The 27,802-nt window shown below is 37.8% G+C and overlaps 1 protein-coding gene across 7 annotated transcripts in view; it reads right to left on the reverse strand.

The window, feature by feature from the left end:
- Nucleotides 1-1,955: 1,955 nt before the first annotated feature.
- Nucleotides 1,956-27,802, reverse strand: part of EYA4 (EYA transcriptional coactivator and phosphatase 4) — a 113,140-nt gene continuing 87,293 nt past the window's right edge. For 6 of the 7 annotated variants that reach the window (XM_058171566.1, XM_058171589.1, XM_058171581.1 and 3 more), the window contains 7 exons: nt 27,465-27,554; nt 17,900-17,958; nt 17,641-17,801; nt 13,371-13,485; nt 11,230-11,351; nt 10,107-10,207; nt 1,957-7,706 (listed from right to left, as the gene is read on the reverse strand). In XM_058171566.1, coding sequence (XP_058027549.1) covers nt 7,626-7,706; nt 10,107-10,207; nt 11,230-11,351; nt 13,371-13,485; nt 17,641-17,801; nt 17,900-17,958; nt 27,465-27,554 — 729 coding nt within the window. In that variant the 3' untranslated portion in view covers nt 1,957-7,625. Of the gene's footprint in view, nt 7,707-10,106; nt 10,208-10,246; nt 10,348-11,229; nt 11,352-13,370; nt 13,486-17,640; nt 17,802-17,899; nt 17,959-27,464; nt 27,555-27,802 lie in introns of all 7 variants that reach the window. The other variant, XM_058171547.1, reaches the window with a different exon arrangement.

Consider the following 27,802-nt stretch of genomic DNA (forward strand, 5'->3'; position numbering starts at 1 on the left):
ACAGGAATTTGGGAATTGTATAAGCTAAACATTAAACATGCAAATGATGACAATATTTCATTATGCATGCAGGGAAATTTACAGTGGTAACTGAAATTGGATGCCATAGGCCTGTTGTTTACTGCAGTTATGACAAGTTTACTTTCCAATGAACAATTTTGCCAATGGTGATATTAAATAAGGCTGATTTCTGTTGGAAAGAATTCAAGTTGGGCAAGAGACAGTTATGTTTAGTGGTTAAAGCAACACGCTAGAAAGCAGGAGACATGAGTTCTAGTCCCGCTTTAGCCATGAATGCGACCTGGGTGACCTTGGGCCAGTCACTCTTAGCTCAATTCACCTCACAGGGTTCTTGCTGTGGGGATAAAGGGAGGAAAGTTTATTGGATGTTTGCTGCCTTGAGATATTTGTAAAAATGATAAATGTGGCATATAAATAAATAAAAATGAAAAGACGATGAAATAATATTAGAGCAAGACTGCATTTTTTTCCTGCAGCTAAATACTAAGAGCAACATCAATCATACTATATGGGTTTCAGGTGCTGTTCAAATTGGTACACCAATTGCAAAAACATAGTATTCAGTACAGGTTTAAGTACCCAACTACTCTGTGCGCATATGTGCACAAACACACAAGGAGAAAGAAAGCTATAAAGCACCACAGCAATCTAAATAATAATAGATTTAATTTGCACAAGCCTTTTTTTAAAAAAAATATATCTAAAATTGTTTGATACACTTTTTCTTTTAGAAGGAACGTTGTACCTACCTGAACGTTCTTTCTATGTGCACTGCATGAGAGTTCAAGTCCAAGACCTATAAGCCCAAGTCAGTATACAGAAGCCTATGCTTTTCAATAAAACATGGTAGAAAATGTGCTGATAGATCCTGAATGCTGAGAAAACAAATGTCTTTAAGTTTATAGGAGGAAGGAGAACCAACTTTGAATTTTTAATGTGAAGAGAAATTCTGTAGAGCAATCGATTGTGCAAAATGCTCTTCTACCCAAGGATCTTATTTTGACAGAAAACACTTGAAATTAAGTCTCTAATGTATGTTCCCACAGCTGAGATTGGGATGCATAAAATCCTTTTCCAAGTGTTAATTGTTCCAATCAGAAAAAAGACAGGACTAGGATAACATTTCTGGCTTAAACAGCTGATCAACAAGGCTTGTCATTTCTATATTTGAGGCACTCCTTTTTTAGATCAGGCCAATTGTTTCTACAATGCATTGCAAAATATGACATTTCAAAAAAGAACATCAAGGATACAGGAGTATTATGATTGTGCAGAAAATGACAATATTTCCACATATATTTATTGAGAAATACTAAAGATATACACATTTTGTACAAGCTTTTGATATTAATTTACAATTTCTTAAATAATATTATCCCTAGATAAAATCATGATTTACATTACACAGGTCCTTGGCTTTAAAAGTTCCATAAGGCTGCTATTGCTGGGCATTCAAATGCAATATTGGCTCATGTCAGTTATGCTTCACGCTAAAGTACTAAATACCGCATTGATTCAAGCATTTAAACATGGCTCCAACCCTTCTCCCCACAATCCAAAATGAAAATCACATCTAAAATCAAAATGGACACTGCCCCATATTTTTCAATAGACATAAAGGTTTAGATTGGGTTCTGTTGCTCAACCTATTTGAAGAGCAAATTTACTTTGAATTGCAATTTCTTAAATTTATGTTTGGTTTATAATATTTCAGTTGGTCCTAATTAAGATGTTACCTTATTAGAGAATTTGCCAACGTATTTTACTTATTTAAATCTGCTCCAATTGCTACCATTATTTGGGAAGTATGACTAAAAAAACCGTCCAACTATTAAAAATGATCTGTACAGTGACAAAAAAAAATATGTCTCCAAACCAGGGGTCTCCAACCTTGGTCCCTTTAAGACTTGTGGACTTCAACTCCCAGAGTCCCTCAGCCAGCAAAGCTGGCTGAGGAACTCTGGGAGTTGAAGTCCACAAGTCTTAAAGGGACCAAGGTTGGAGAACCCTGCTCCAAACAACTGGAGGCAGACAATGAAAAGCCATGGATAGGCCTGTCACAGCAAAGGAACAGTTGATGCACTATGCCAAAAGCCAATGAAAAAGGGAGAAAGGATGACATATGTGGAAAAATGTCGAAAACTGTCTACATATTTAATTTTTCCATTTCACTATAGTAGTTTATTGATTTGAACCCTCTATCCATTATTACTTTGTACTTCTCTTAAAATTAAATTGTGCTGTTCCTCTATCTCAAGCCCTCTATTTAAAGTGCTTCATACTTAAGTGCCGTTTCTGTTCAAATTGGTACAGCAAATGCAAAGCATAATATTCAGAATATATTGTTTTAAGTGCACAACTATTTAACAAACATCGTGTATATGTGCATATGCACACATGTAGGTGTGAGAGAAAAAGTTATAAAAATACCGATGGCAATCCAATTATTATTATTTTTTTAAAAATCAAGAATAACATTCTCTTACTCATTCTGCAATTATTTTGACCTTTCCCAAATGCCAAAATCCGGTCAATTTTATTCGCCTCAAATTTTAATTCAGCAGCAATGTCTTGTTTTTCTCCATTATCATTTTTGTAAAGAATCACTTGAAAGGTCAGAATTTGACACAGCTTATTTCTGCATCTAAAAGTTTGGCAATTCTGATTCTTGTTATTAGGCATGGAATTTCATATTTTTTTTGTCAAAACATTGATACAATAATAATGGAGCAATGTTTAGGAAACTCAAATGTAAAGCAAAATAAACTGATTGTGTCAATTGAAAACATTGCAAAATCTCAACTCTACATCATTGCCAAATAAACTTGTACTGTACTGTACAGTAGTGTCATTCTGTCATTTTGATAAAACAGCTTCCATTTATATTTTTATAGAATATCTTGAAACTATTGAGGAACACCTTTATAAGAAGTTTAATTAGATTAAAAATACACATTGTTCAATGATTCAAAGGTATTTTTTATTATAATCCGAGACCAGAGATAAGGGCTTATGAATTTTCACCTTAAGTAACTAAAATATGTGACAAGTATAAAATTGGTTGGATGGCTTGCAGACTTTATGAATATTTTATGGACATTTTTAACCTATTTATATCTAAATATCCAAAGATGACCAAAAAACATTTCTATATTAACAAGTTGATACAATAATTTTCATGGGCCTTTGGGCAAATAAAACAAATTTAAAATAAGTTTGAAAAAATAAAAAGTTTGCTGCTTTAAAAATAATCACAAGTGAAATTGTGAGAAACAGCATCTCTAAGCTCTTTTAAACTAAAATGAATTTTATTAATGCAGAGGATAGCACAGAAAAGAAATTCACTTCAACTGATGATAGGTTTTATATTCATATTGTCAACCAATTCATATCTGAACACTATTATTTTGTGCATTCCCAAGATATAAATGTTAACTATCTTAGTCTTAGTACTCATCAAAGGATCTTACCTCTGAAACAATGAACATTTCATTCCAGAGTGCATTTTGTATTCTGTAAGGCAAAAATGACACCTTTGTTTTTCCATTATTAAATCTCTGAATTTTGCAAGGATTTTCACTCGGCCAATAATGCTAAAGGTAGGCCTAGCTTACCCAGCTCCTTGCAGTCACTGTTCAACGTTATGACAGCCTGAGAAAAAGAGATTTATGACTTGTTCTTCATATTTGCGGCTGTTGCAGCATTCCCGTAGAGTGCAATTTGGGCACTTGGCAACAGGTGTACATTTGCAACGGTCATGTGATCACTATTTGTGGCTTTCACAGCTGGCTTTTAACAAATCAATGGGGAAGCTGCTGATAGCTGAAAGTCACAGTTGTCGCATGTAATGGTTGTGGGGACTTGCTTAATGACCGCAGTTCATTTGTTAAATTGGGCACAATCACCTGATGTTTCACTCTACAACCAAGCTGCTTACGATTCAGAGCTGCCACCAGACCTAGTTGTGATTGGTAAATAAGAACTACCTGTACACTGTAGAGATCCACTGTCCCAACACACAAATGGTTATAGAAAAATGTGGTAACAAAGGGGCAATGCTCAGTTTTATCTTTTCTTCATTTTCTTATCTATGCTTAAGGTGTTTCAGATTTTTTAAACTCTTATGGTGGTTTAGTTTGATTTGCTATCACAGCTAATTAACTGGGAAGCCCATTCTCTTTGTCAATTGGTAACTGCCCTTCAGCCACGTGTGTAAAGCATAACTGCAACAGCCATTAATTACATTAAGAGGCTGCTACCCTGTTCTTAAATACTACCCAGTCTCATTTCTTTCCTCCCCCTCCCACAAGGCTTACCCACAAATTATACATCATTAGAAAAATCACAGAATCATTGAATTGAAATGAACAACTTGTGGCAACTAGACAGGAGAGCATCTGGCCCTAAGAAAGGCGTACAAGGCAGTTAAGAGGAAAATATCACAAAATGGACTTTAAAAATAAAAGCAGTACAGGTAGTCCTCAACTTACGACCACAATTTCTGTTGCTGAGACATTTGTTAAGTGAGTATTGCCACATTTTAGGACCTTAATTGCCACAGTTGTTAAGTGAATCACCACAGTTGTTAAAGTAGTAGCACGGTCACTAAGTGAATCTGGCTTCCTCATTGACTTTTCTTGTCAGAAGGTTGCAAAAAGGGCTCATATGACCCAGGACACTGCAGCCATCATAAATATGAGTCATTTGTCAAGCATCTGAATTTTGATCATGTGATCATGGGGATGCTGCAACAGTCGTTAAGTGTGAAAAACAGTCATGTCATTTTTTTTCAGTGCCATTGTAACTTTGAACGGTCAGTAAATGAACTGTTGTAAGTCAAGGACTACCTGTGAAACAGAGCATTAAAATAAACACAGTGAAATTACAACCACCCATCCATCTTATGTTAGAAGTCCTTAGAAGTTAGAAGGAACAAAAGTACTCTTGTTTTCAAAGTCACAGCTTGTTTAAATTCTTGGGAAGGGGAGATTCTAAAGTGGGTGGGGTGTTGCCACAGATAGGATAGCATATGCTGCCCACCTCCTTTGTAACAAATGACTTGTACACTATTATTATGCAAACACAAGATCAAAATAATATGCAGGGCTGAATCTACACATTCAAATAATTGTTTGATTTTGACTTCATATAGTGTATAAATCAAACGAATTCTGGTTTATTCAAGAACCCATAATATAGTGCAATGTTAGAAAAACCATTGCTGCAAATAAATGTAAGCATAGTTACTGTATTTTTCGGAATATAAGATGCTTCAGAGTAGAAGATGCACATTAGTGTTTGGGGAGGAAAACAAGAAAAAAAATGTTTTGCCTCTGCCTGCCAGCATCTGTAGGTATTCATCTGGATAGTGTCCTTCCAGCAAACAGCACACAGCCTGGTTAGTTTCAGCATGTTATCGCAGCCTGATTCAGCACAAGCAGCTGATTGGTGGTTGGCTCTGCCTCATAGAATACTGCCAATCATCTGTTCCAGGCTGTAGGGATCACCACAGCCCATCGCCGCCTCTACACATTGTGTTTTCGGCCTATGGACGCTCCGTTTTTGGCCTCTGTGTATGGCATTTTTGGCTGATTCCAGGTGGCGGGGAGCCCCACCACATGGAACTGCCTGAAAATGCAATGCACGGAGGCCAAAAAGGGTGCGTGTGGAGGCCAAAAATACAATGTGCAGAGGCGGCGATCGGTGGCAATGTTCTATGGCAATCCTTGCAGCGTGGAACAGGTCTAAAATGGAGCGTGTGGAGACCGAAAATGCGATGCACAGAGGCCGAAAACAGCTGAAGTGTGGGGGCCAGCAGGTGGGAGGCGCTTCGGCAATATTTGCTGTATAAGACGCATAGACATTTCCACTCACTTTTGCGGGGCGGGGGGCGGGGAGTACATCTTATACTCTGAAAAATACGGTAATATGCATAGGAAAATCTAACCAGAGAGGAACATTCCACTGAGATTCATGCTGACCTACAGCTACAAAATCATTTATAACAGATTTAAGTGCTGGTAGAAACTCATTAACTGAAAGGATCTTTTTGACTGGACCACATAATGGACAATTTATAGATTACATTTTTCTTTTCTTGACAATGTTAGGAAAATATTATTGTTCATCTAGTAATCTTTTTGTTTGTCTACTGCAGAGGTGTCAAACTCAAGACCTGTGGCTGGATCCAGCATGCAATGTAGTCAGATCTGGCCCGCGGGGCCATCCTGTTCTACCCAATGCGAACAGAAAACATGCCAGCAGTTTGGGGAGTGGCATCAAGGTGACCATGCCCACCCAGTTGGCCACACCCACCCACCTAGCCTCACCGGGCCCCCAAGGTCAACTGAGGCCCTCAATGAAATTGAGTTTGACACCCCTAGTCTACTGTATTTTTTGTTGCAGAAATAGCAAGCAATTTCTTTTCTTTTTTGATTTAGCTGTTTTCTTTTACTTAAACTTCCATTGGACCACATTCAGCCATGTTTATATGTATCTTATTGAATGTTAAATATACTACATTGTAATTTGATACTAGGTCAATAGGTAAAAGTAGCCTGCTATTTTTTTTTACACATATACCATAAATTAAACTCATTGCAGCACAAGTTATCCATGTGTATAATTTTTTTAAAATGCAAACATTAAGGATAAATTGTCAAATAATTTGTCATGTTAACTATTTTCTCAGAATACCGAATATTCCAACCTTTTGACATATTTTTTTTAAAAAAATATTTGCATACAATCAGTGGAATTATTAAGAATCTAAATAAAAACGCTAACTTTCAGTTATATATTTTTTCTCTTACTGCAACAAACACTTAAACTGCTTTTATGCAGTACTGATTAATTGAATTTGAAATTTGGTCATGTCAAAAATTATCACAAAGATTTATCTTATCTACATAATTTTAAATCAATGTTACACTGTAACACACAAACAAGATCTTGTCATTTAAGGCACAACACATCATTATGCACATTCTGTCTGCCAAGTTTATAAAAGAGACAATTATTATTATATACCCCTTCCCACACACCTCCAAAAACAAAACAAAACAATATAATAAATTGCATCCACTTCCAAAGTCAGTTGCTAATGTCACAGTAAATTATTTTCATTAATAATTTACACCTATTACGGATTGAGACAGGACTGCCATTGTATAGTCCAAGCGCATCCCAATTCGCTAAGTCAGGTAGGTAGCCTAAAGTTTGATTCAAACCTCTGTGCTGAGAATATATCCCATTGTGAGGAATGTTGTTGAATACCACCCTTGTCATTCACAAAATGCATTCATTCTTCTCCTTCTCCTTGAATATTGCAAACCTTGTTCACTCTGGCTAGGGCTCATTTGGTGTGTACCAGCAACCATTTTTCTAGTTCTTTAATCATCAAAATGCTGAATATATAAGACCATGTAGAGAATCCTTATGTCGTATTAAAACGTGTGTCTCCATGCGGTGATCTGAATTCTTTTCAATGGAATCCATATATTGCTCTTTCTTTTTAAGACGATAATATGTGTAAAGCCAGAGGCACCATATCCAAAGTAAAAAAAAAATCAGTGTACTTTGAAATATGTATAAAAAAAGAACAGTTACAAATACTCTAATTCCAGCGCTTGGTGTAGAGCCAGGAGGTCGGACTGGCTAGATATTCTCCAGAAAGGCATGTTATGCTGCATTAGTTAGGGGGGAGAGAGAGAGAGAGAAGGCAAGAAGAATGAACAATATATCTATCATACACATCACATATTTTCTTTCTATATATTATGATTATCCTTATTTTTCTTAGTAAGACAGAGACAAGAAAATAAAAGAAAGCAAAGGTCCAAATAGATCTGAAAAAATATACAAAAAGCTGCATAAGCACCTTAATAAATTCAACTTTTTTTTATTCTGTTCAATTGTATCTGTTTCTGAGATTGTCTAGATCAGTCCTTGTAGTTTTCTTGGCTTGGCAAAGTTTTTCAGAAACGGTTTGCCATTGCCTCCTTCCTAGGGCTGAGACAAAATGACTGGCCCAAGGTCATGCAGCTGGGCTTTGTGTGTAAGGTGGGAGACTAGAACTCAAAGTCTTCCAGTTTCTAGCTCGATGCCTTAACTACTACACCAAATTGTTTCTCCAACTTTATTTACCAAGCATATGTTAGAAATAATATTGTTTATATTTGAAAGCAGTAAATTTAGTAGCAATCAAGTAGGTAATAATCTTCATTACAAAATATATTTTGTAATATATAATACAAGGGGAATCCAAGAGGTATAAAATATTAATGACTTTTACTATATCACTGTGCTTAGTTTTAATTTACAACTATCATGCCTTGTGATTTCTTCAGAAAGTACAATACTTGAGAATAAGCAGGCAAATGAACTTACCACACATTTAATTTTAGTGCTTGCTTTCAGTTTAACCTTTACAATACAGCACATTTCTCTCTGAGCAGTGATTGCTCAGAATATGCCCCCAAATTGAACCTATACTTCTGTCTATATGGGAGATACCCCTCCCTCCCCCCGGTATTGGTTAAGTATGTTATTAAATTGCTGTCATGTATGAAACTTTCCTTGAAAGCAACATAGTTACTTAGACTATATTATTCAATATTCAAAACTTCTACTATGATTACCAAGTATCTGATTCCAGTGAATTTAGGAAAACAATCTCTTATGAGGAATACACCCTTTCTACAATTAAAAACATTGCAAAAGTTCATGAATATGTCTGTTAATAAAGTTTAATAACTTTATTTTTACTGACTGCAGATCTATTTGAAGAATTTGCCTTCTTTTTTAAAAAAAAATCTATAAATGTTCATGCACATAACATATAAAGTTAGAAGGAAGCATGCCAACTCTAAAATAATCAATCACCCAGTTTCCTGAATTGGCTACCACACATTCTCTACACTGTATTGCATCTATAAGGTAACCATTTGGAACCAGCACCGCAACTAAAGTTGCAGCTAAAAGAAAACCAGGAAACAATGTCTATTTATTTATTATATATATATAAAATCTCCTCCAACTCTAAGATTGTTCTAGATCAGTTGTGTCTAACCACAGCCCTGGACAGCTAATAATGCAGCCAACAAGACTGTAAACTTTTAACATTATTATGAGATTGATGTACATTAACTATATTACATATTTTATTTGTGGTCCAAGACATGTCCTCTTCATTCAGTGTGGCCCAGGCAAGACAAAAAGGTTGGGCACCCATGCTCTAGATGCAGTATATCTGAATGTATATGTTTTCTCCACTTTGCTTATATTTATTCTGAAGTATGAGATGTGTTGAAGTACGGTAAATTTTCTGCTAGATTTCTTTAAGGACAATGTTTACTGGGCACTTTTATGATCATAAATTACTTTAATAATCAAGTATACAGTGCTGAAATCTTCTATATGACTGTTTTGCACTAAATACAAAGTGTTCAAAGGTTTAATGTTCAATTTAATAGAAATCAAAATGTAAATGAAGAATAGAAACAGCTGTGCCTGTCTCAAGAATGAAATCAATTCAAATTTTAATCAGTTTGAGCATATGCACCAAAGACAAATTCCTTATGCGTCCAATCACACTTGGCCAATAAAAGTATTCTATTCTATTCTATTCTATTCTATTCTATTCTATTCTATTCTATTCTATTCTATTCTATTCTATTCTATTTCTTAAAATATATTTATAGCTTACACTCTGAAATAAGTAGCTTTTGGCATATTTTTCCCTTTTCAGATTTGTAAAAAGATCAATGTGCTTTTTCTATTATATAACATAAAATACACTTTTCTGGGCCTTGCAAATCCATGCAATATGTTTAATTTGCTTAGAGTTAGTTTTTTTTTAAAAAAAAATATCTATGATCAGTATATATTTTATTTAATTTCCATATCTTGCCCATCCTCATAAAGCCTGTGCTTGAATCCAAATGGTTTGATTGTGTCTTACTTCTTATGATCTTGGCATATGAAATGATTTGACAATGTGCCATACTAACAGAAATACAAACAAAATAAGCTTGTGTAAATATTATAGTGTAAATATCACACCAACATTTCATGAAACAAGTTACCTTTTTTGCTGCCTGTTCTTCTTCTACACCATCCCCAATTACAACATATACTACTTTTCTGCCAAACCTTTGCATTATTCGTTCAAAGCAACTTTCTTTTCCTGGAAGATAAATGAGATAAGTGTTCAGAGAGAAGTTACCTGGTTAGCTGCATGCTCTTCATCTCGGCCATCTCCAATCACAACATAAGTTATGTTAGTGCCAAACCTGGACACTACACGCTCAAAACAGCTTTCTTTTCCTGAAAAATAATGCACTATTTATTTAAGCTCTCAAAAAAGAAATATCACAGTGATCTCTAAAAAGGCATTATACAAAAAAATAATAATCATACACTAGACAAGCCTTTCATAATATTGGTGCCTTTTAAATTAATTTTCTACTACAGCTCAATGGAAACTCAGGGAAGCTTATATTTGGTATGCTAAGGTGATATGCGAGGTGTCCTACTAGAACCTAACAAAACATTTTTTTTTTGTTCCTCTGGACATAAACAACCAGGTTGTTTGTGTTCCCCTAATCTGGGTATCTCAAAACCTGCACTTGTTTTCTTAGAGTAGACCTTTTTATTTTCAAAGTTCAACATTTTGAAGTTCAATACATTTTCCATCCTCGGAGAAGATCAACTGTTTCTGAATAAGGATGTTGTGAGTCAATGAAGCATGCAAAGCATTTTTAAAAAGATGTACCACAATATGCAGGTGTATGAACAAAACATATCTCTTCAAATCATCAAAGCAGCTGTATATTTATACAGTTGCTTTGAAAGCCATTCACGCATGCAGTCACTTTGCTTCAGAAATAGTTGTGCCTCGCAAAAAAGGGAGCTTATTTTAATGAGAATACATGTTTGTAAAGTACCTCTTTCAAATGCTTGAATAGCCTTACTAATGATAATAGTGGGGTAGGTACATCCAAAAGTGTGTGTGTGTGTGTGTGTGTGTGTGTGTGTGTGTGTGTGTGTGTAGGAATCTCACTCTAGTTATCTAACTCTTTATATATAATTTTTATATACAATTCTTACAAGTGAAGACATTTGTTAACTGAAGTGCTATTAGTAGATTAGAAGACATTTGGAAACCATCAGCAAACTATGTAAACTGAAAAGAATTGAGATACATACCTATTTTAGTTGCACTGTAAATATTTTCAATAGGAAAAACACCTCCTAAACTATACAGAAGCACTTTTGCTAGGGCCGGTACAAGTTGAGTTGTTGTTACCAAGACATTTACACAGTTACTCCTATAGAGAAAGAAAGAGTATACATCTGCATAATGATAAAACAAATTCGCTACAGATCAGCCATCAATTACTATTTCAATTATTACTGCAATAATAATAAATATTGTAATATTCTGTACGTTGCAAATTTCATGATTGTGATGATCCATAGATTAAACACACACCTTCAACTGAGTTTCTAAATTCATAGAATATGAACTACTTTATAAATGGAAAACAGTCTTTTCGTCCAAGATAACATTTTCATTTATCACTTTTTGAACTTATAAAGAAATCAACTTAATTTTACAGGTTATACAATTTATAGAGTATGATAGCTGTATGAGCGAATAGCCTGGCTTGTTGTAAAACAGTTCCCTGTACAGTAGTCCTTGATTTACTAGAGCAAAATTCTGAGACCAGAATTTTCATTGCTAAGTGATGCAGGCGGGAGGAGTCCCCAAAGGGCAGAGGGATTGGGAGAAAGCAGGCAGGTGGTGGAAACCTATCCCAGTATTGCAGTTCTTGCAGTCTTCCCAAATGACTTCCTAGGGAAGCCAATAGGGAAGGTTGCAAATATCAATCATGTGATCATCAGGTTGCAGTCAGAAATATGACCCACTTGCCAAGCTTCTGGATCACAATCACATATTTGGTGGGGTGCTGAGATGGTTGGAACTCTGAGAAATAGTTGCCACCACCATTTGTTCAATGCCATTGTAACTTTGAATGGTCGCTGAACAAATACCCACCTATACCTTATATAATGCGAAGGTGATATTTTAAGTAGAACATTAGGAACTAAGGTAGTTTTCAACCTGTAGGTTGGAGACTACCTCAATGCCTAATGTCCTACTTACAATATCACCTTTGCATTATATAAGGGATAGGCAGGTATTCTGTTGACCAGGAGATGCCTTTGGAATATTATTCTTACCAAATGCCTTTGATGTTGAGTGTAGTGAGTCAGTAAACATTCAACACTCCCTGTAACCATTCTACCGTATATACTCGAGTATAAGCCGAGTTTTTCAGCACGTTTTTTGTGCTGAAAAACGTCCCCTCGGCTTATACTCGGGTCTATACGGCTTATACTCGAGTTTTTTTTTTTTTAAGCCCCTCGGCTTATACTCCAGTATATACGGCTTATACTCGAGTTTTGTTTTTTTTTCTTTTTTTCACATTTTACCGGACGGCGCGGGGAAGCCCTGCCGGTGCAGTGAGAGGGCGGGGCGGGGGAGCCGCCAGCCTTCTCAGCTGAGGGAGGGAGGGTTTCCCCAACCAGTAGGTGCCTCATTTCCCACCCTCGGCTTATACTCGAGTCCCCAGTTTACCCCAGTTTTTGGGGTAAAATTGGGGACCTCGGCTTATACTCGGATCGGCTTATATTCGAGTATATACGGTAATCTATTTTCAAGGGGCAGCCATGCTTCCACACCAAGTATGATGTTGCAGTAATCCTTTGTTTTTATTGTCTAAGAATGCCTAAGGGCCCTGGATGCATTCCTGTTAATCAAGAGAATACTAGCTGCTACCCTGTTTCCCCTAAAATAAGACATCCCCCGATAATAAGCCCAATCGTGTGCATGCGCTAAAGTAAGCCCCCCCCCAAAATAAGCCCTCCCTGAAAATATTTAAACACATGCGCAGCCAGTCCCCGCCATTTTCTCTGGTTAGGGTTAGGGAGCTGGAGCTGGAAATCAGGTAAGAAAGCAAGAGGAGCCCTGTCTTGCTCCACACGTCCCAAAATAATAGACCTCCCCAAAAATAAGGCCAAATGCTTATTTGAGGGTTCAAAAATATAAGACAGGGTCTTATTTTGGGGAAACACAGTAGCATTTTACTATCCATTTATTTTCTTGATTAAAACAGAAATAAAATATGCCAGATGAAAAAATGCGTGAAGCCTAATGGGTTTGCAAAACACACCGTTAGGAAATTGAATGCCTACAAGTATCTTGTTGTCTGCTCTTGCCTTTAATATTGTTTTGCTTCTACAATATACTAATTTTTTTTTAAAAAAAATAAGTTTGTACTCACCTTGTACTAATAATTGATAATGATTTAAGTGCATTGGTCAGCCAGGAGTCAGTGAGAGCTTCAATCTCTGCTCTTAACTGTAGCCATGCATCTCTTTTTGCAGGGCCAAGAAGTCCTGATTCATAAAGGAAAAAGTTCTTAAAAGTGCATTCTGTTTAACAGAAATTATAGTCTCAGTCAATTTAGACCAGTAACGTATTTTTCTACAAAAATATTTCAGTTCACTTGCTTGTGAATATAAAAGAGAGCAGAGCAGAGCAGAATAGAATAGCTTTATTGGCCAAGTATGATTGGACATACAAGAAATTTGTCTCTGTATTACTACTTCTAAGTTGCTTAATAATACACATTAAAGGTTATTTTGCTCCAGAAGCAGTCCAAAAGGCAGTGGTTCGTTCGCTCATTCGTTCACTCACTCATTGGTCGTCCATCTTACCATAAGGTACTCTGTGGCTTATAGTCATAAAATATATATACATTAAAACAAAAATAAATTAAGAACTGAAGAAGCTTCTTGGATGAGAAAAGCCACATCTTCAAGGAAAAACAAAGTAAGTCCAGTTGCCCTTTGAAAAAGCACCTTTGGGATAAACAAATTAAAACCAAAGATTAAAATCTAAGGACATGGGGGGAAGGTGGAGGCAGAATGGGGGTAGGTGGGATATCTTGTTACTTGATCAACCATCTTCACTGCGTTGTTCCTCCATTGGGGGGCCAACTGGCAAAGTCAGGAGTTTAGGGCCTTACAAAAGGATAGAAGGGTTGGGGCCAGCCTCACATCAGGGGACAAGATGTTCCATGCACTTCTTGGGGCAGGACATTAGAAAAAAGCCAAGGCCACTAATGGCCCCTGCAGGAAGGTACGTGAGTTGAAGGAAGACAGTACTGTAGGAGGATGTCTTGAATGGGAAGCCAGTCCTTGCTGCTGAGATTAGGGACGTTTGGAACAAGTAGCTGACTGAGGGAGAGCAGAAAAGGCCTTGGGAAGATTAAGGGCTGGGCTGGTGGGTTGGCTGGATTCAAGTGTACTGACTGCTGAGGGAAGAAAGGAATGGGAAGCTAATGAGAAAACTGGCCTGGAGATATAACATGCAGGATTGTTTGGCAGTGGTGCTAATAATGGCTGACATGAGAAAGGGAAGATGCTGGGAAGTTCGTGAACAAGCATGTAGGATCCGTCATGCCTGGATGAAGGGTCCTTGGTGCTTTCTGAGCTTGGTTGTTTTCTTGCAGATTTTATTTATTTGTTTTTTTTATTTTTTTATTTGATTTTTATACCGCCCTTCACCCGAAGGACTCAGGGCGGTGTACAGGCAAAGTAAAAACAAACAATACAATATACAGTTTAAAATGCAAATTTAAAAAACTTATTATAATTGGCCTGAAACTTTAAAATATATAAAAACTAAAACCCCATTTAAAAATTAGTAGTAGAAAATTTAAAATCAATAAAATTTAAGCCAGCCATGTCTCCTTAACAAACTAAGTAATATCATCAGTGTAGTAGAGAATGGGGTTTGCTCTCATTTTATATCCTAGTGGCTTGCCCTGTCAGTATTGATGGAAGTGGCCTTATGATTCTTTATTTGGGCTGTTTACTGTTAGCTTTTTTGGTGGTTCCTTGATTGGGATGTTGTATGCTTCTTGATTGTTAGTCTAATTTTAATCTTGGTTTTAATCACTGCTCATCTGCGTGACAAGCTTCATCTGCGTGATGATCATTTTGGATGTCAATGATAATAGTGACTAAAAGGAGGAAAGGTGTGTGGGGGGGGGGAACAGCAGGCCTTCAAAAGACAGGGGGAGCAAGAAAGCCAGTGAGTTATCCCATGGTGGTCACATTGATGGTGACTGAGATGAGAAAGAAAAGGAAAGCACTAAAAGATGAGGAGATAAGATGGACTGGTAAGGTATGCTATGCTGGAGAAGCTGAGGAGATGGTGAGGAACATCCTCACCTTGCCCTATTTATCCAATAATATCACAAAAATGTTGTCAGGCTTTGTTTCATTTGAAACTGAAACACCCAAAACATAAAGGATTTTGGATTTGCTGAACAGGGATTGTCCACTGGTTATAGAGATTTTCTAAAACTATGCAGATTCTAAATGTGTTATCTCCCTTTCTTCTCCTCTAATATCCCTTTTCTGCCTAAACATAGGTATTCTGTCTCTCTTTGCTATTTCCTGACACTACTGCACATTCTTTCTTTCATACATCCTTCTAATTGTTTATTCTCTGCTCACTTTTCTCCCATTCCCAGGCAACAGCAGACATAAAAAACACCTTATTTTTAAATCAGAAAAAGAGTTGTGTCTGTTGTCCAATAAAATGCCAATGCATAGCCACAGCCATGCTCTAAAATACACCAAATATAATTCCTTAAGTAAATGCAGATTTTGTCCTTCATAATCCCATAGGTTGGGATCTGTGCTTAGTCTTGAACCCTGGCTGGATTATAATATGCATTACATTTTTTTTAATTTACATTTATATCCCGCCCTTCTCCGAAGACTCAGGGCGGCTTACAGTGTGTAAGGCAATATACATATAAGTGACATCTAAAATATTATTTACATTGGAGTGCATATGAAGAATAATGCTTTTGAATGCTACTTTACATTAATAATACAGGTAGTCCTTATCTAGCAACCACAATTGTGTCTGGCAACGCAAATTAAATTGTTAAATGAAACCGTGACTGTGCTTATGATCTTACTTCAGCTTTCCTTTGCTTTACAGACCTGTGAAGGTCATACGTGCAAGGATTAGTCATAAAATTACTTTTTCTTCATTGACTTAACTGCAAACTGTCATTGTACAAAGCAGTCACTAAATGAGATACATCTGTAATGAAAATCCAGAATATACAAAGCTACAACATCAATGAGGAAACTATACCAGACCAATTTGCCTAGGAAGATTCTCTTCAAAGGCACAGAAGACTGTTTTAATCTGGGATGAAAAGCTAAAATGACTATTTGTCATCTAAATTAACATGTGCAAGGGGAGCTGAAGAAACCTGCAATTTAAACTCCAAACTTCAATCAGAATAGAACTGGAGGGTATTTTGGAGGTATTTTGGTTCAATCTCCTGCTCAAGTAGGAGACCCTATACAATTTGAGACAAGTGGCTGTCCAATCTCTTCTTAAAAACTCCAATGATGAAGATGCAGGTACTACTCATGTGATACTGAGGACACAGATAAACCTCTAAGAGGCCTCAACGACTTTCTAAAACAGGGGTCTCCAACTTTGGCAACTTTAAGACTTGTGGACTTCAACTCCCAGAATACCTCAGCCAGCTTGCTGGCTGAGGAATTCTGGGAATTGAAGTCCACAAGTCTTAAAGTTGTCAAGGTTGGAGACGCCTCCTCTAAAAGAATGCAAATAGAATAGAATAGAATAGAATTTTTATTGGCCAAGTGTGATTGGACACACAAGGAATTTGTCTTGGTGCATATGCTCTCAGTGTACATAAAATGAGCAGCTGTCTGCAAGGAATATACCGTAAATTCTTCCATTCCTCACCATCCAGTCAGAGCTGAAGAAGCTTCTTAGATGAGAAGCAAAATGTCTTCAAAGAAAAACAAGAAAGTCCAGCTGCCTCTAGAAAAAGCACCTTGGGACAATCATGACCTGGATGACTGAGAATCTCCATAAACATTTACTCCAACGACAAAGCATCCACAACTTCTGAAGGCGAGCTGTTCCATTGGTTAATTATTCTCATCGTTAGGAAGTTTCTTCTTCCAGGTTGCTTCTCTCCTTGATTAGTTTCCATCCAGTGTTTCTTGTCTTGCCTTCTGGTGCTTAGGATAATAAGTAGATCCCTTCTTCTTTGTGGCAGATCCTCAAATACTGGAATACTGCTATCATGTCACCTTTCGTCCTTCTTTTCTCTAGACTAGCCATACCCAGTACTGCAACCATTCTTCATATGTTTTAGTCTCCAGGCCTTTAATCATCCTAGTTGCTCTTCTCTGCACTTTTTCCAAAGTCTCAACATCTTCTTTGTAATGTAGTGACCAAAACTGGATGCTATATTCCAGGTATTACACAACTGGTTAATGAAAGACTCTAAATCGTTTCTCCTTTTTCTTCATCCACTTTTCTTCACAAAATTTCCAAACTACCCATGGTTATTTTGTATAATTTTGTATTATAATTATGCATTATTATTGTTTTATTTATATTTTACATTATAAATAATTATTTTTAGAAGGCTACAAGATTGATGTTAATGTCATATTGAAAAAAATCCCTCTTACCTCCTACATTGTTTTTATAAGTATTATATAATTCTTTGACTCTTCTGTAACGGAATGCCAGCTTCCTCATCCAGTCAACTCCACCTCTTACACCTGTTGGCAGACAAAGGTTTGCACTACTTGCAGCTGCATGGAAGCCATCAGTTGCAAAACTGTAGGTACTGCAAACACCCAAAATATGCAAAAGTGAATACTATTTCTTCCTAAAAAATACATACTTATTTAAATTTGCTTCATTTTTTTTCAAGACACATCTTACCTTAGGTCTTGTCCATTGTCATCTGATGATACATCATCTATATGTACTTGATCACATTCCTAGTAAGAGAATATGTTTTAGAATAGGGCAGCAATATCTTGTTTAATGTTTTACATTGGTGCTTTAATGTGAAAAATATAAATGAGGATTATCACTTCTATTGCCAGCAGATGGCAGAATATGAGCATTTACAATTTCATAAGGTAAAGCTATTTCCCCAGTATGATCAACTGGCATATTCCTACATATATTGCAATACTTCAAAGATTGCTATGGTTATCAACAATTCCATGTAGTATGTGAATGAACACACACACACCAAAAAAGAATGATTCCCCTTTGCTTAGATTAAGATTTACAAATCTTAACACAATATTTAAGTATGTTTGCTTTTCCTACACAAGAAGCCCAATATAAAACACAAAATGAAAAATAAAAAGTTATTACCATCAGCACCATGTCAATAAACAGAACTTCACATCAGTGTTTATTATATAAATAAAAAAGTAATGCATAACTTTCAAAAGTATCTATTTTTTCATGCTCCATTGTTGCCTGCACTGGCAGGCAATCATATTTAACTTTTTGAGAAATAAACAGACTTTTAAAAGAAAAATAACTTTTAATAAAAATATATCAAACAGCAACGAATTCTTGATTGTGCATTTTGTTGTTTCTGATGGTTTTTATCAGTGGAAATAATATCTGTAAATATTGAATTTATCGGACCTAGAATACTCAATTTTAGAAAAACCATCCTGCTTGGAAAATACTGTCTATTTTCTTAGATGCTACCTTATTAATTTTTAGGCTTTTGGTTAGGATCTGAAGTATTAAGTTTCCACCAGTCTTAGGCTATGAATATAATTGTTAATTGTTTACATATAATAATGATTACGTGATATTCATAATATAATAATACCCATGTCTACTGGTTCACTAAGTTGGGACTTGAGCACTCGGGGTTATAATAGTTCTGGTCTTGTTTATAAGGCCAAAGACCAATTTTCAAAGGTGATGATTGTGACATCTGATCATTGTCACAACTAATGATCTCAGTGCCCTCACTGGAGAAAGCAAATCTTTGTCACAGTGATACTTACTTTAATTAATTAAGCAATAACTGAACTGCTGCACAGAATTTTCTTTAGAGCAGTTAGAACTGCAACTAGTCCAGAATTTTCTGTTAAAACGGGAAGCATGAAAGGAACCAACAACTCCTTTAATGCAAAACTATACTGTCTTCCCATATAGAATTCAAAATGCTATTGCTGGTTCTTGAAGCTGTTGTTAAAGGAACTGAATTTCTTCTCTATATTAACCCAGTGGTGAAATCCAAATTTTTTTACTACTGGTTCTGTGGGAGTGGCTTGGTGGGCATGGTGTGGCTTGGTGGATGTGGCAGGGGAAGGATACTGCAAAATTTCCATTCCCACCCCACTCCAAGGGAAGGATACCGCAATAACCCCACTCCTGGGGGAAGAATATTGCAAAATCTCCATCCCCACCCCACTCTGGGGCCAGCCAGAGGTGATATTTGCTGGTTCTCCGAACTACTCAAAATTTCTGCTACCAGTTCTCCAGAATCTGCTGATATCCTCCTATATACTAACATCTTCAGAAACGTACTCAGTTGGGATTAGATAAAAAGCCTGTTTTGTGGCTAAATCAAGGATCTGATACTGCCTTCTATAGTGAACTGAGTTTGGAAAGCAACTAATGTCTTGTTCAGTTGTTTTGACACAGGGGAAGGTACAACATTTCCACTGCTTCATTATGGGCTAGAGGCAATTTCCAGGCTACTAAGGACAACCTATAAAAAGGACACTGCAGTATGCCTTGATATTATCAGGACCTATGCCTCTGATGCCAGGTGTCCTTCCTTGATGCATGAGCACAACTAGTTTTCCATCTCTAGTTGATTACAAAAATCATCATCACTGATTTAATATGGCTATTTAATATCAGAACTACGTTTTGGGGCTTTAAGCAGTTATTACTGCATTTGTACTTTTACATTTATGGTTGCTTCCTGCTGTTTCTGGAAGGTATTTTCATATTAGGTTCTAAACAATTTTGTCATAGCAAACATTATTGTTAATTACCTTGAACTCTTACAAAAGGGCATGATGCAAACATTTCAATAAGATAACCAATACAAACATAGTTTTTTTAAAAAAAAAATCAGATGAAGATGTCTTTTAAAATTTGAGCACTACAAAATAAAAGTTAAAAACTTAGAATGAATGAAGGAAAAGTTATATGGGAAAAAAATCCCAGTGAGGACTTGCAATTTCTTTAACAATTTGAGTGTGGAATAAATGCTCCTTTTTCTATTCAAAACTCAAATTTTCTTCTAGAATTTATAAAACTACAAAATTCTGAAACAGAAGCTTTGGGTCATAGCCATTAAGACGTAAGTGGACAAATTAGAAACAATCCTAACTGAAAAACTTTTTCTCTTAGTTTCCTTAGTTCCTTGCTTCCTTTCTTTAATTCCTTTTCTGCTTTATCAGCGTACTTGTAAGGTACCTACAATTCTGTTTCATCTTGAATTATCATTGCATTTTCCATTCACCATGAAGCAGAATGAATTTGGGATTTCAGACCACATATCTCGCCAATCGTCATCCTCCTGTTGATACTTTGTTAAATGTTTCATTTGAATTGAGAATATATAAAATATTTAGTTTAAAGACATTCCTCTCCTATCCCAGTAGAATTGGATAGATTATAGATCACAGATTTCCAACAAATACATTATTTATTATAGGTACATTCCAGATTAATAATAATAATAATGATAATGATAATAATAATAATAATAATAATAATAATAATAATAATAATAATAATAATAATAATAATAATAATAATAATTATTATTATTATTTTTATACCGCCCTTCTCCCGAAGGACTCAGGGCGGTGAACAGCCAGATAAAAATGATACAATATATTACAATAAAATCACTATTTAAAAAACTTATTCAATATGGCCTAAATTAAATATAAAATACATAATATAAAATAAAACCCCATTTAAAATCCAATTAAAAAACCCATGTTAAGCCAGTCCTGCTCGGAAGAATAGATACGTCTTCAGCTCGCGGCGAAAGGTCCGGAGGTCAGGAAGTTGTCGAAGTCCTGGGGGAAGCTCATTCCAGAGGGTAGGTGCACCCACCGAGAAGGCTCTCCCCCTGGGGGTTGCCAGCCGACACTGTTTGGCTGACGGCACCCTGAGGAGACCCTCTCTATGGGAGCGTACCGGTCGGTGGGAGGCATGTGGTAACAGAAGGCGGTCCCAAACATATCCTGGTCCTATGCCATGGAGTGCTTTAAAGGTGGTAACCAGCACCTTGAAGTGCACCCGGAAGACCACAGGCAGCCAGTGCAGCCTGTGCAAGATTGGTGTTATATGAGAGCCACGAGTGGCTCCCTCTATGCGCAGCTGCATTCTGGACTAACTGGAGCCTCTGGGTGCTCCTCAAGGGGAGCCCCATGTAGAGAGCATTGCAGTAGTCCAGGCGAGAAGTGACGAGGGCATGAGTGATCGTGCATAAGGCATCCCGGTCTAGAAAGGGGCGCAACTGGCAGACCAGGCGAACCTGGTAAAAAGCTCTCCTGGAGATGGTCGCCAAATGATCTTCAAAAGACAACCGTCCGTCCAGGAGAACACCCAGATTGCGCACCCTCTCCATTGGGGCCAATGATTCGCTCCCAACAGTCAGCAGCGGTTGCAGCTGACTGTACCGGGATGCTGGCATCCACAGCCACTCAGTCTTGGAGAGGTTGAGCCTGTTTCTCCCCATCCAGACCCGCACGGCCTCCAAACACCGAGACAACACTTCGACAGCTTCATTGGGGTGGTCAGGGGTGGAAATGTACAGCTGGGTGTCATCCGCGTACAGTTGATAACTCACCCCAAAACCACTGATGACCTCACCCAGCGGCTTCATGTAGATGTTGAACAGGAGAGGTGAGAGAATCGACCCCTGTGGCACCCCACAAAGGAGGTGCCTTGCAGTCGATCTCTGCCCCCCTGCCAACACCGTCTGTGATCGGTCGGAGAGATAGGACAAGGATCACTGAAACACGGTGCCTCCCACTCCTAAACCCCCCAACCGCTGCAGCAGGATACCATGGTCGATGGTATCGAAAGCCGCTGAGAGATCTAGGAGGACCAGGGCAGAGGAATAACCCCTATCCCGAGCCCTCCAGAGGTCATCCACCAACGCGACCAAAGTTGTCTCCATGTCGGAAACCGGACTGGAACAGGTCTAGATAGACAGATTCATCCAGGTACTGGGGTAACTGATGTGCCACCACACTCTCAACAACCTTCGCCACGAAGTGAAGGTTGGAGACTAGCCGGTAGTTACCCAAAATGGCTGGGTCCAGGGAGGGCTTCTTGAGGAGGGGTCTCACCATCGCCTCTTTCAAGGCAGTGGGAACAACACCCTTCTCCAAGGAAGTGTTGACAATTCCCTGGAGCCAGCCTCGTGTGATCTCCCGGGTGGCCAGCACCAACCAGGAGGGACACGGGTCCAATAAACATGTGGTGGCATTCAGCCGCCCCAGCAACCTGTCCATGTCCTCGGGAGCCACAGGATCAAACTCCTCCCAGATAGTCTCAACAAGACTAGCCTCCGTCACCTCGCCCGAAACTACCCAATTTTGGTCCAAACCGTCCCAAAGCTGAGCGATTTTGTCGAACAGATACCTGCTGAAATCCTCAGCACAACCCTGTAAGGGATCATCGCACCCCTCCTGGTAAAGCAGAGAATGAGTCACCCTAAAAAGGGAGGCTGGGCGGTTCTCTGCCGACGCAATGAGGGTAGAGACATAGGCCCGCTTGGCCTCCCTCAATGCCACTAGATAGGTCTGAGTAAAAGACCTTACTAGTGTACGGTCAGTTTCAGAACGGCTGGACCTCCAAGCACTCTCTAGGCATCTTCTCCAGCGTTTCATCTCCCTCAGCTCCTCGTAAAACCAGGGAGCTGGTCAGAAGCCGCAAAGGCACGACACGGTCCAAAGCGCCCGCCACGGCCTGTTCCCAGGCCGCAACAAGCTCCTTGGCTGAGCCGTGGGCCAGATCACCAGGGAACGGCCCAAGCTCCATCAGGAACCTCTCCGGGTCCATCAGTCGCCTGGGACGGAACCAACGCATTGGCCCCGTCTCCCTGCAGTGTTGAGCGGCGGTCCGAAAGTCCAGACGAAGGAGAGAGTGGTCTGACCATGACAAAGGTTCAATGGCTAATTCTCGTACTTCCAGATCATTCAACCACTGTCCAGAGACAAAAATCAGATCCAGTGTGCTTCCCCCGACGTGGGTGGGGCCGTCAACTAATTGGGTCAGGTCCATGGCCGTCATGGAGGCCATGAACTCCTGAGCCGCCGTTGACGACACACCGACCGATGGCAAGTTGAAATCCCCCATGACCATAAGCCTAGGGGTATCAACCGCCATTCTGGCTATCATCTCCAGCAACTCGGGAAGGGCTGTTGCCACGCAGCAAGGAGCCAGGTACATGATCAACAAGCCCACCTGCATCCTACGCCCCCACTTCACGTAAAGGGATTCACAACCAGCTATCTGAGGTACAGTGGCCTCCATCGGCTCTAGACTCTCTTTAATAACCACCGCCACCCCTACACCTTGGGCCCTCGGTTGATGAAATGCCCGAAAAACCCAGTGGGCACATCTCCACCAGGGGAATCCCCCCTTCAATGCCCAACCAAGTCTCCAAAATGCCCATAAGGTCCGCAGCCCCCCCCGTATAAGATCATAAATCAGGGGGGCTTTATTTACTACAGACCTAGCATTGCATAACATTAGCCGAAGGTCCAAGCCCTGGGGATACTGGCCACTCGGGAAACAGGAAAAGTCTGAGGGGCCGGAGCGCGCAATCGCTCTTAGACAGCGAGTGCGCACCTCCTGAACATGATACGGCCCCCCACTTCCGCCATATCTGCCTCTCCCACTTACCGTACTGATGGAACGGCCCTCTGGAATTGGAAAAGGAGGCTTCCCCTTTACCTCCGAACCTGATGAAGTATCGCCGCGAGCAATCGCAAAGACTGGCTCCCTCCCCAACGGGTTTCCCCCAATACCCGTTTTTTCCCTCCCACCCCTTAAAAATTGTTTATCTAAAAAATCCCATAGGTTCTTTTTTAACGCATGCCATCTCTCTGGGTCCCAAAACCCGTCATTGAGATAGGCCCTCGATAACGTGGAGGGCCATTTCTGCGAGGCGGAGGACCTTCGCAGACGATGGAGTTCAGCCGAAGAATAAAACGTATCTCGAATCAGGCATAAATGGCGCATAGATGAATTTGTCCCGCATCACTCATCAATCATTTCCGTCCCTTTCATCACTGCTTTCCATTATACTTTCCAATCAAACTAGGTTTGATTCTTTTTCCTTGGTTTCTTTTTTTCTATTCTTTTCTTTCTCTGGAATTTGTTTCCTCTGTACCCGTTTACCTCACTGCTTTCATTCTATCTAGCTGGATCCATTTTTAATTCTTTGAAACCCATAAGGAATGTTGGAAATAAATTATGCAAAAAGGCATCTTGTCCTTCCATCAGCAGAGTAACTTTCCAAAGGCTGAGAAGCATGGAACCAAATTTGGTGGCAGAGTACTACAATAAATAATCAAGTTCAAAAATGGGTCAAACTGCTACAGAAAAAAAAGACGCTCCCAACTGATCCCTATGGAACAGGAGGCTGAGCATTGTGTTAGAATATTGGAAATTGCATAATTCTAAATTCTTAACTGTCAATCACACAATCCAGAGTGGAACTATTATTAAAGGGTTGCACAGGAAAATGCTTCAGCACCTTGTTAAGCTTATATAACAACAAAACCACTTAAACTTATATACCACTTCACAGTGCTTTATAGACCTCTCTAAGCGGTTTACAGAGTTCAGCATATTGCCCCCAGCAATCTGGGTCCTTCATTACAATAGAAACTTAAACTTTGAAAAGAAAGATCTTGCAAAGTGAGCATTTTTCCCAGGTTTCTCTTTCTGAGATTCTTGTAATGTTTACTGCTCTTAGTGCTAGATTGATCTTTTTCTCATTCGTGATTGTTTTTTGCTGATCTGTCTGACGTTACTTTATGTGATCTCATTTGTTTTTCTCTGTTAGCCCATTTTAAAGTCTTCCATCAAATCTACACTATTATTGAGCAGTTTTGAATGCCCACTTTACCCTTGTCTCAAATTTACAGTGTGGTGTAATATATTTATGCAAGTAGTGATGAAAGGGATGGAAATGATTGATGAGTGATGCCACCAAGACATTTCAAACTTTCCTTTGCCTTTGTACTTCCTAGGGACAAAAAAATTGCTGTTAATCTCCATCTGGCAAAAAGGCAAAGATTTTGGAAACAAACAAACAATAAAAGCATTCTGCCCCTTTTAATTTCTCATGTCTCTTCCTAGTACTAGGAAAGCAATTAGGAGGAAACTGTAAACAGGCAGACTAGCAGACACATGGCTATTAATAAATAAGATTTTACAGGAGGGTTTCGGTCTAGCTAGAATATATTTAGTAAGTCAAAAACTTGATGTGAATCCCAGTTGAAGGTATTTGTAAACATATTATCAAGCTGTCTTTTCTTAATGATTCATGGTTTTTTTGTTTTCATGTATTTTTTTCATTTTGGAAAAGATTATAAATTTGCCATAGTCTTTAAAATTAGTGAGGATATCCATTTTGTATACTGTTCTCCTCTTTTTTTTTTAAAAAAAAAAAACCCAATCCATTTATAATCTGGAAATATGATATAAATATGTTTTATCTGACTTCTGTGGTACACCCTTTTTATTATTTTGTCATTTCCTATTACATATTTTGAGGCACAAAATAATGTTTTGTGCTCTATACGGTTTGCAGAATTATTATTGGAAAACTATATAGTTATTTATGCCTGTCTAAATTTTAGGTTAACTATACATAAATCAATTCATATATAATGAAAGATTTCAAGGACATCAACCTAAATTAATTCCCTCCCATTCCAGTGGAAATTTAAAATCTGCTTGCATATCATCAGAATACTGCTATGTGGTTATAATAGAAATGAGGTAGAAATTGTGTTGTAAGGAAGCTCTCTGTTAATGTTAATTTAAGGTAAAATACCTTTTAAAACAGCTACAGAACTGGCTATACTCAAGTCACAGTGGGCCACTGGCTGTGCAAGTTCAAAACTAAGAAAGATAAAATATATTTTCCATTACTGAGCGTTTACAAATTCATGTGCAATAACTGATTTTGACTGCTATAACATTAAATTAAATTATGTCTCAGTACAACTAGTTTCTTACCAAAGAATTCTTCAGAACTTGACATTTTTACTAAGGATTATAAAACCTACAGTTGACCCACAAAAAAAAATCATTTTGGAAATATCAGTAATTTCATTATCCAATAAAAACAATGACTCACTGCTAGTAAAAACAAAAACTCTATTATGCAGATCTTAGCAGTTACAGAATTCAGGGTGAAGAACAAATTCTATTCATCTTTATCTGACAGATAATAACAAATTTTGTATAGATTAACTGCCAAATATAAGAGAAAAGATTTCCTTGACAGTTAAAGATACAGTGTAGGCCAACTATTTGTATAATTTAAAGAGATAAGGAAAATAAAATTGGACTTATCAATCCAACATGTAAATAAAACTTTAACAAATCTAATCATTGAAATGTTTTCTTAAAATTCATTATAAAACTACCCCAATGCAAAATTCTGTAACATTAAGGAACGATAGTATGGCATTTTTATTTTGCCTGAAGTGGAACTGAGTCTAGAAACTGTTCTTCTCTGTACAGTGCTCTTGTGTATCTTTCTAAGTCCAACACTCATTGCAAGTCAGAATGTTTTTCTGTATTAATAAAATTGACAGGAATATAGGAACAAAAAGGAGGCTAGGGTACAGAATGTTCCCTGATTAAAAGATGAATACTCTGAATGTCAGGGTTCTGATATTTTTTATGAGCAAGTGAAAATACATGTTTAAGGTAATAATGAGAAACGGCTGTCCTTTCACCTCTTCTTGTTTTGTTTCTGAGCTATCAGTAGCTATTTTTGTTAGGTTTAGGAATTGGAACTGTATGTTGAGCTAGGCAGGCTGCAAAAACCATGAATAGATATTGCTCCTATTGTTTACTATGGGAGTTTCAAAAGTTCTTCATTCTTTTTTAACATCATCCCTTGGCAAATGTATTTGTAGGCTGGGTGATAGTAGAACTGAGCATGCACATCTATTTTAATGGTTTAGGATGAAAATGAGAGAGCAAGAGGCTTCTTTTTAATTCTTATTGTAACCTATAATAGAATAATGGAAAGTTAAATCTAACGGAATATCCCAAATAGACTTGATTTTTTTAAAGTTAATAGCAGCCTAATATTGTTAATGATTTCCATATTTTGCCAATCTAACCATATAAAAAAATATCTGGTTGACTTCTATTTCTGGCTACAAACAACTGGAAGAAATAGAGATTATCGGATATAGGTGTTCTAATATACATGATATTTTGTACATACCTCTAAATCATTGAAAAATAAATGAGTATCAGCAAGATTAAAAATCATTTCTTCCATGCGAAGTCCAAGAGTCACTGCTACAGGTGGATCCTGGTTGGTGTCAGGGGAAACAGAAAAGGTACATATTCTCAGTACCATTCAATGGTCAATACAAACTTTAATTTTATACAAGACACATGTATAATAGAAAAATAAAAAATAACAAATTATTACACAGTAAATTAATAAGAAAAGGAAAAAAGTGCACATCATTACACAAAAAATTACTAAGAATTCTACATAAGAATGAAACAGGTCCCCCCACCCCTTGTGGAGTGTAATGTTACACTTGAAGCAGA

The sequence above is a fragment of the Ahaetulla prasina genome, chromosome 1, assembly GCF_028640845.1.
Source record: "Ahaetulla prasina isolate Xishuangbanna chromosome 1, ASM2864084v1, whole genome shotgun sequence".
Taxonomy (NCBI): domain Eukaryota; kingdom Metazoa; phylum Chordata; class Lepidosauria; order Squamata; family Colubridae; genus Ahaetulla; species Ahaetulla prasina.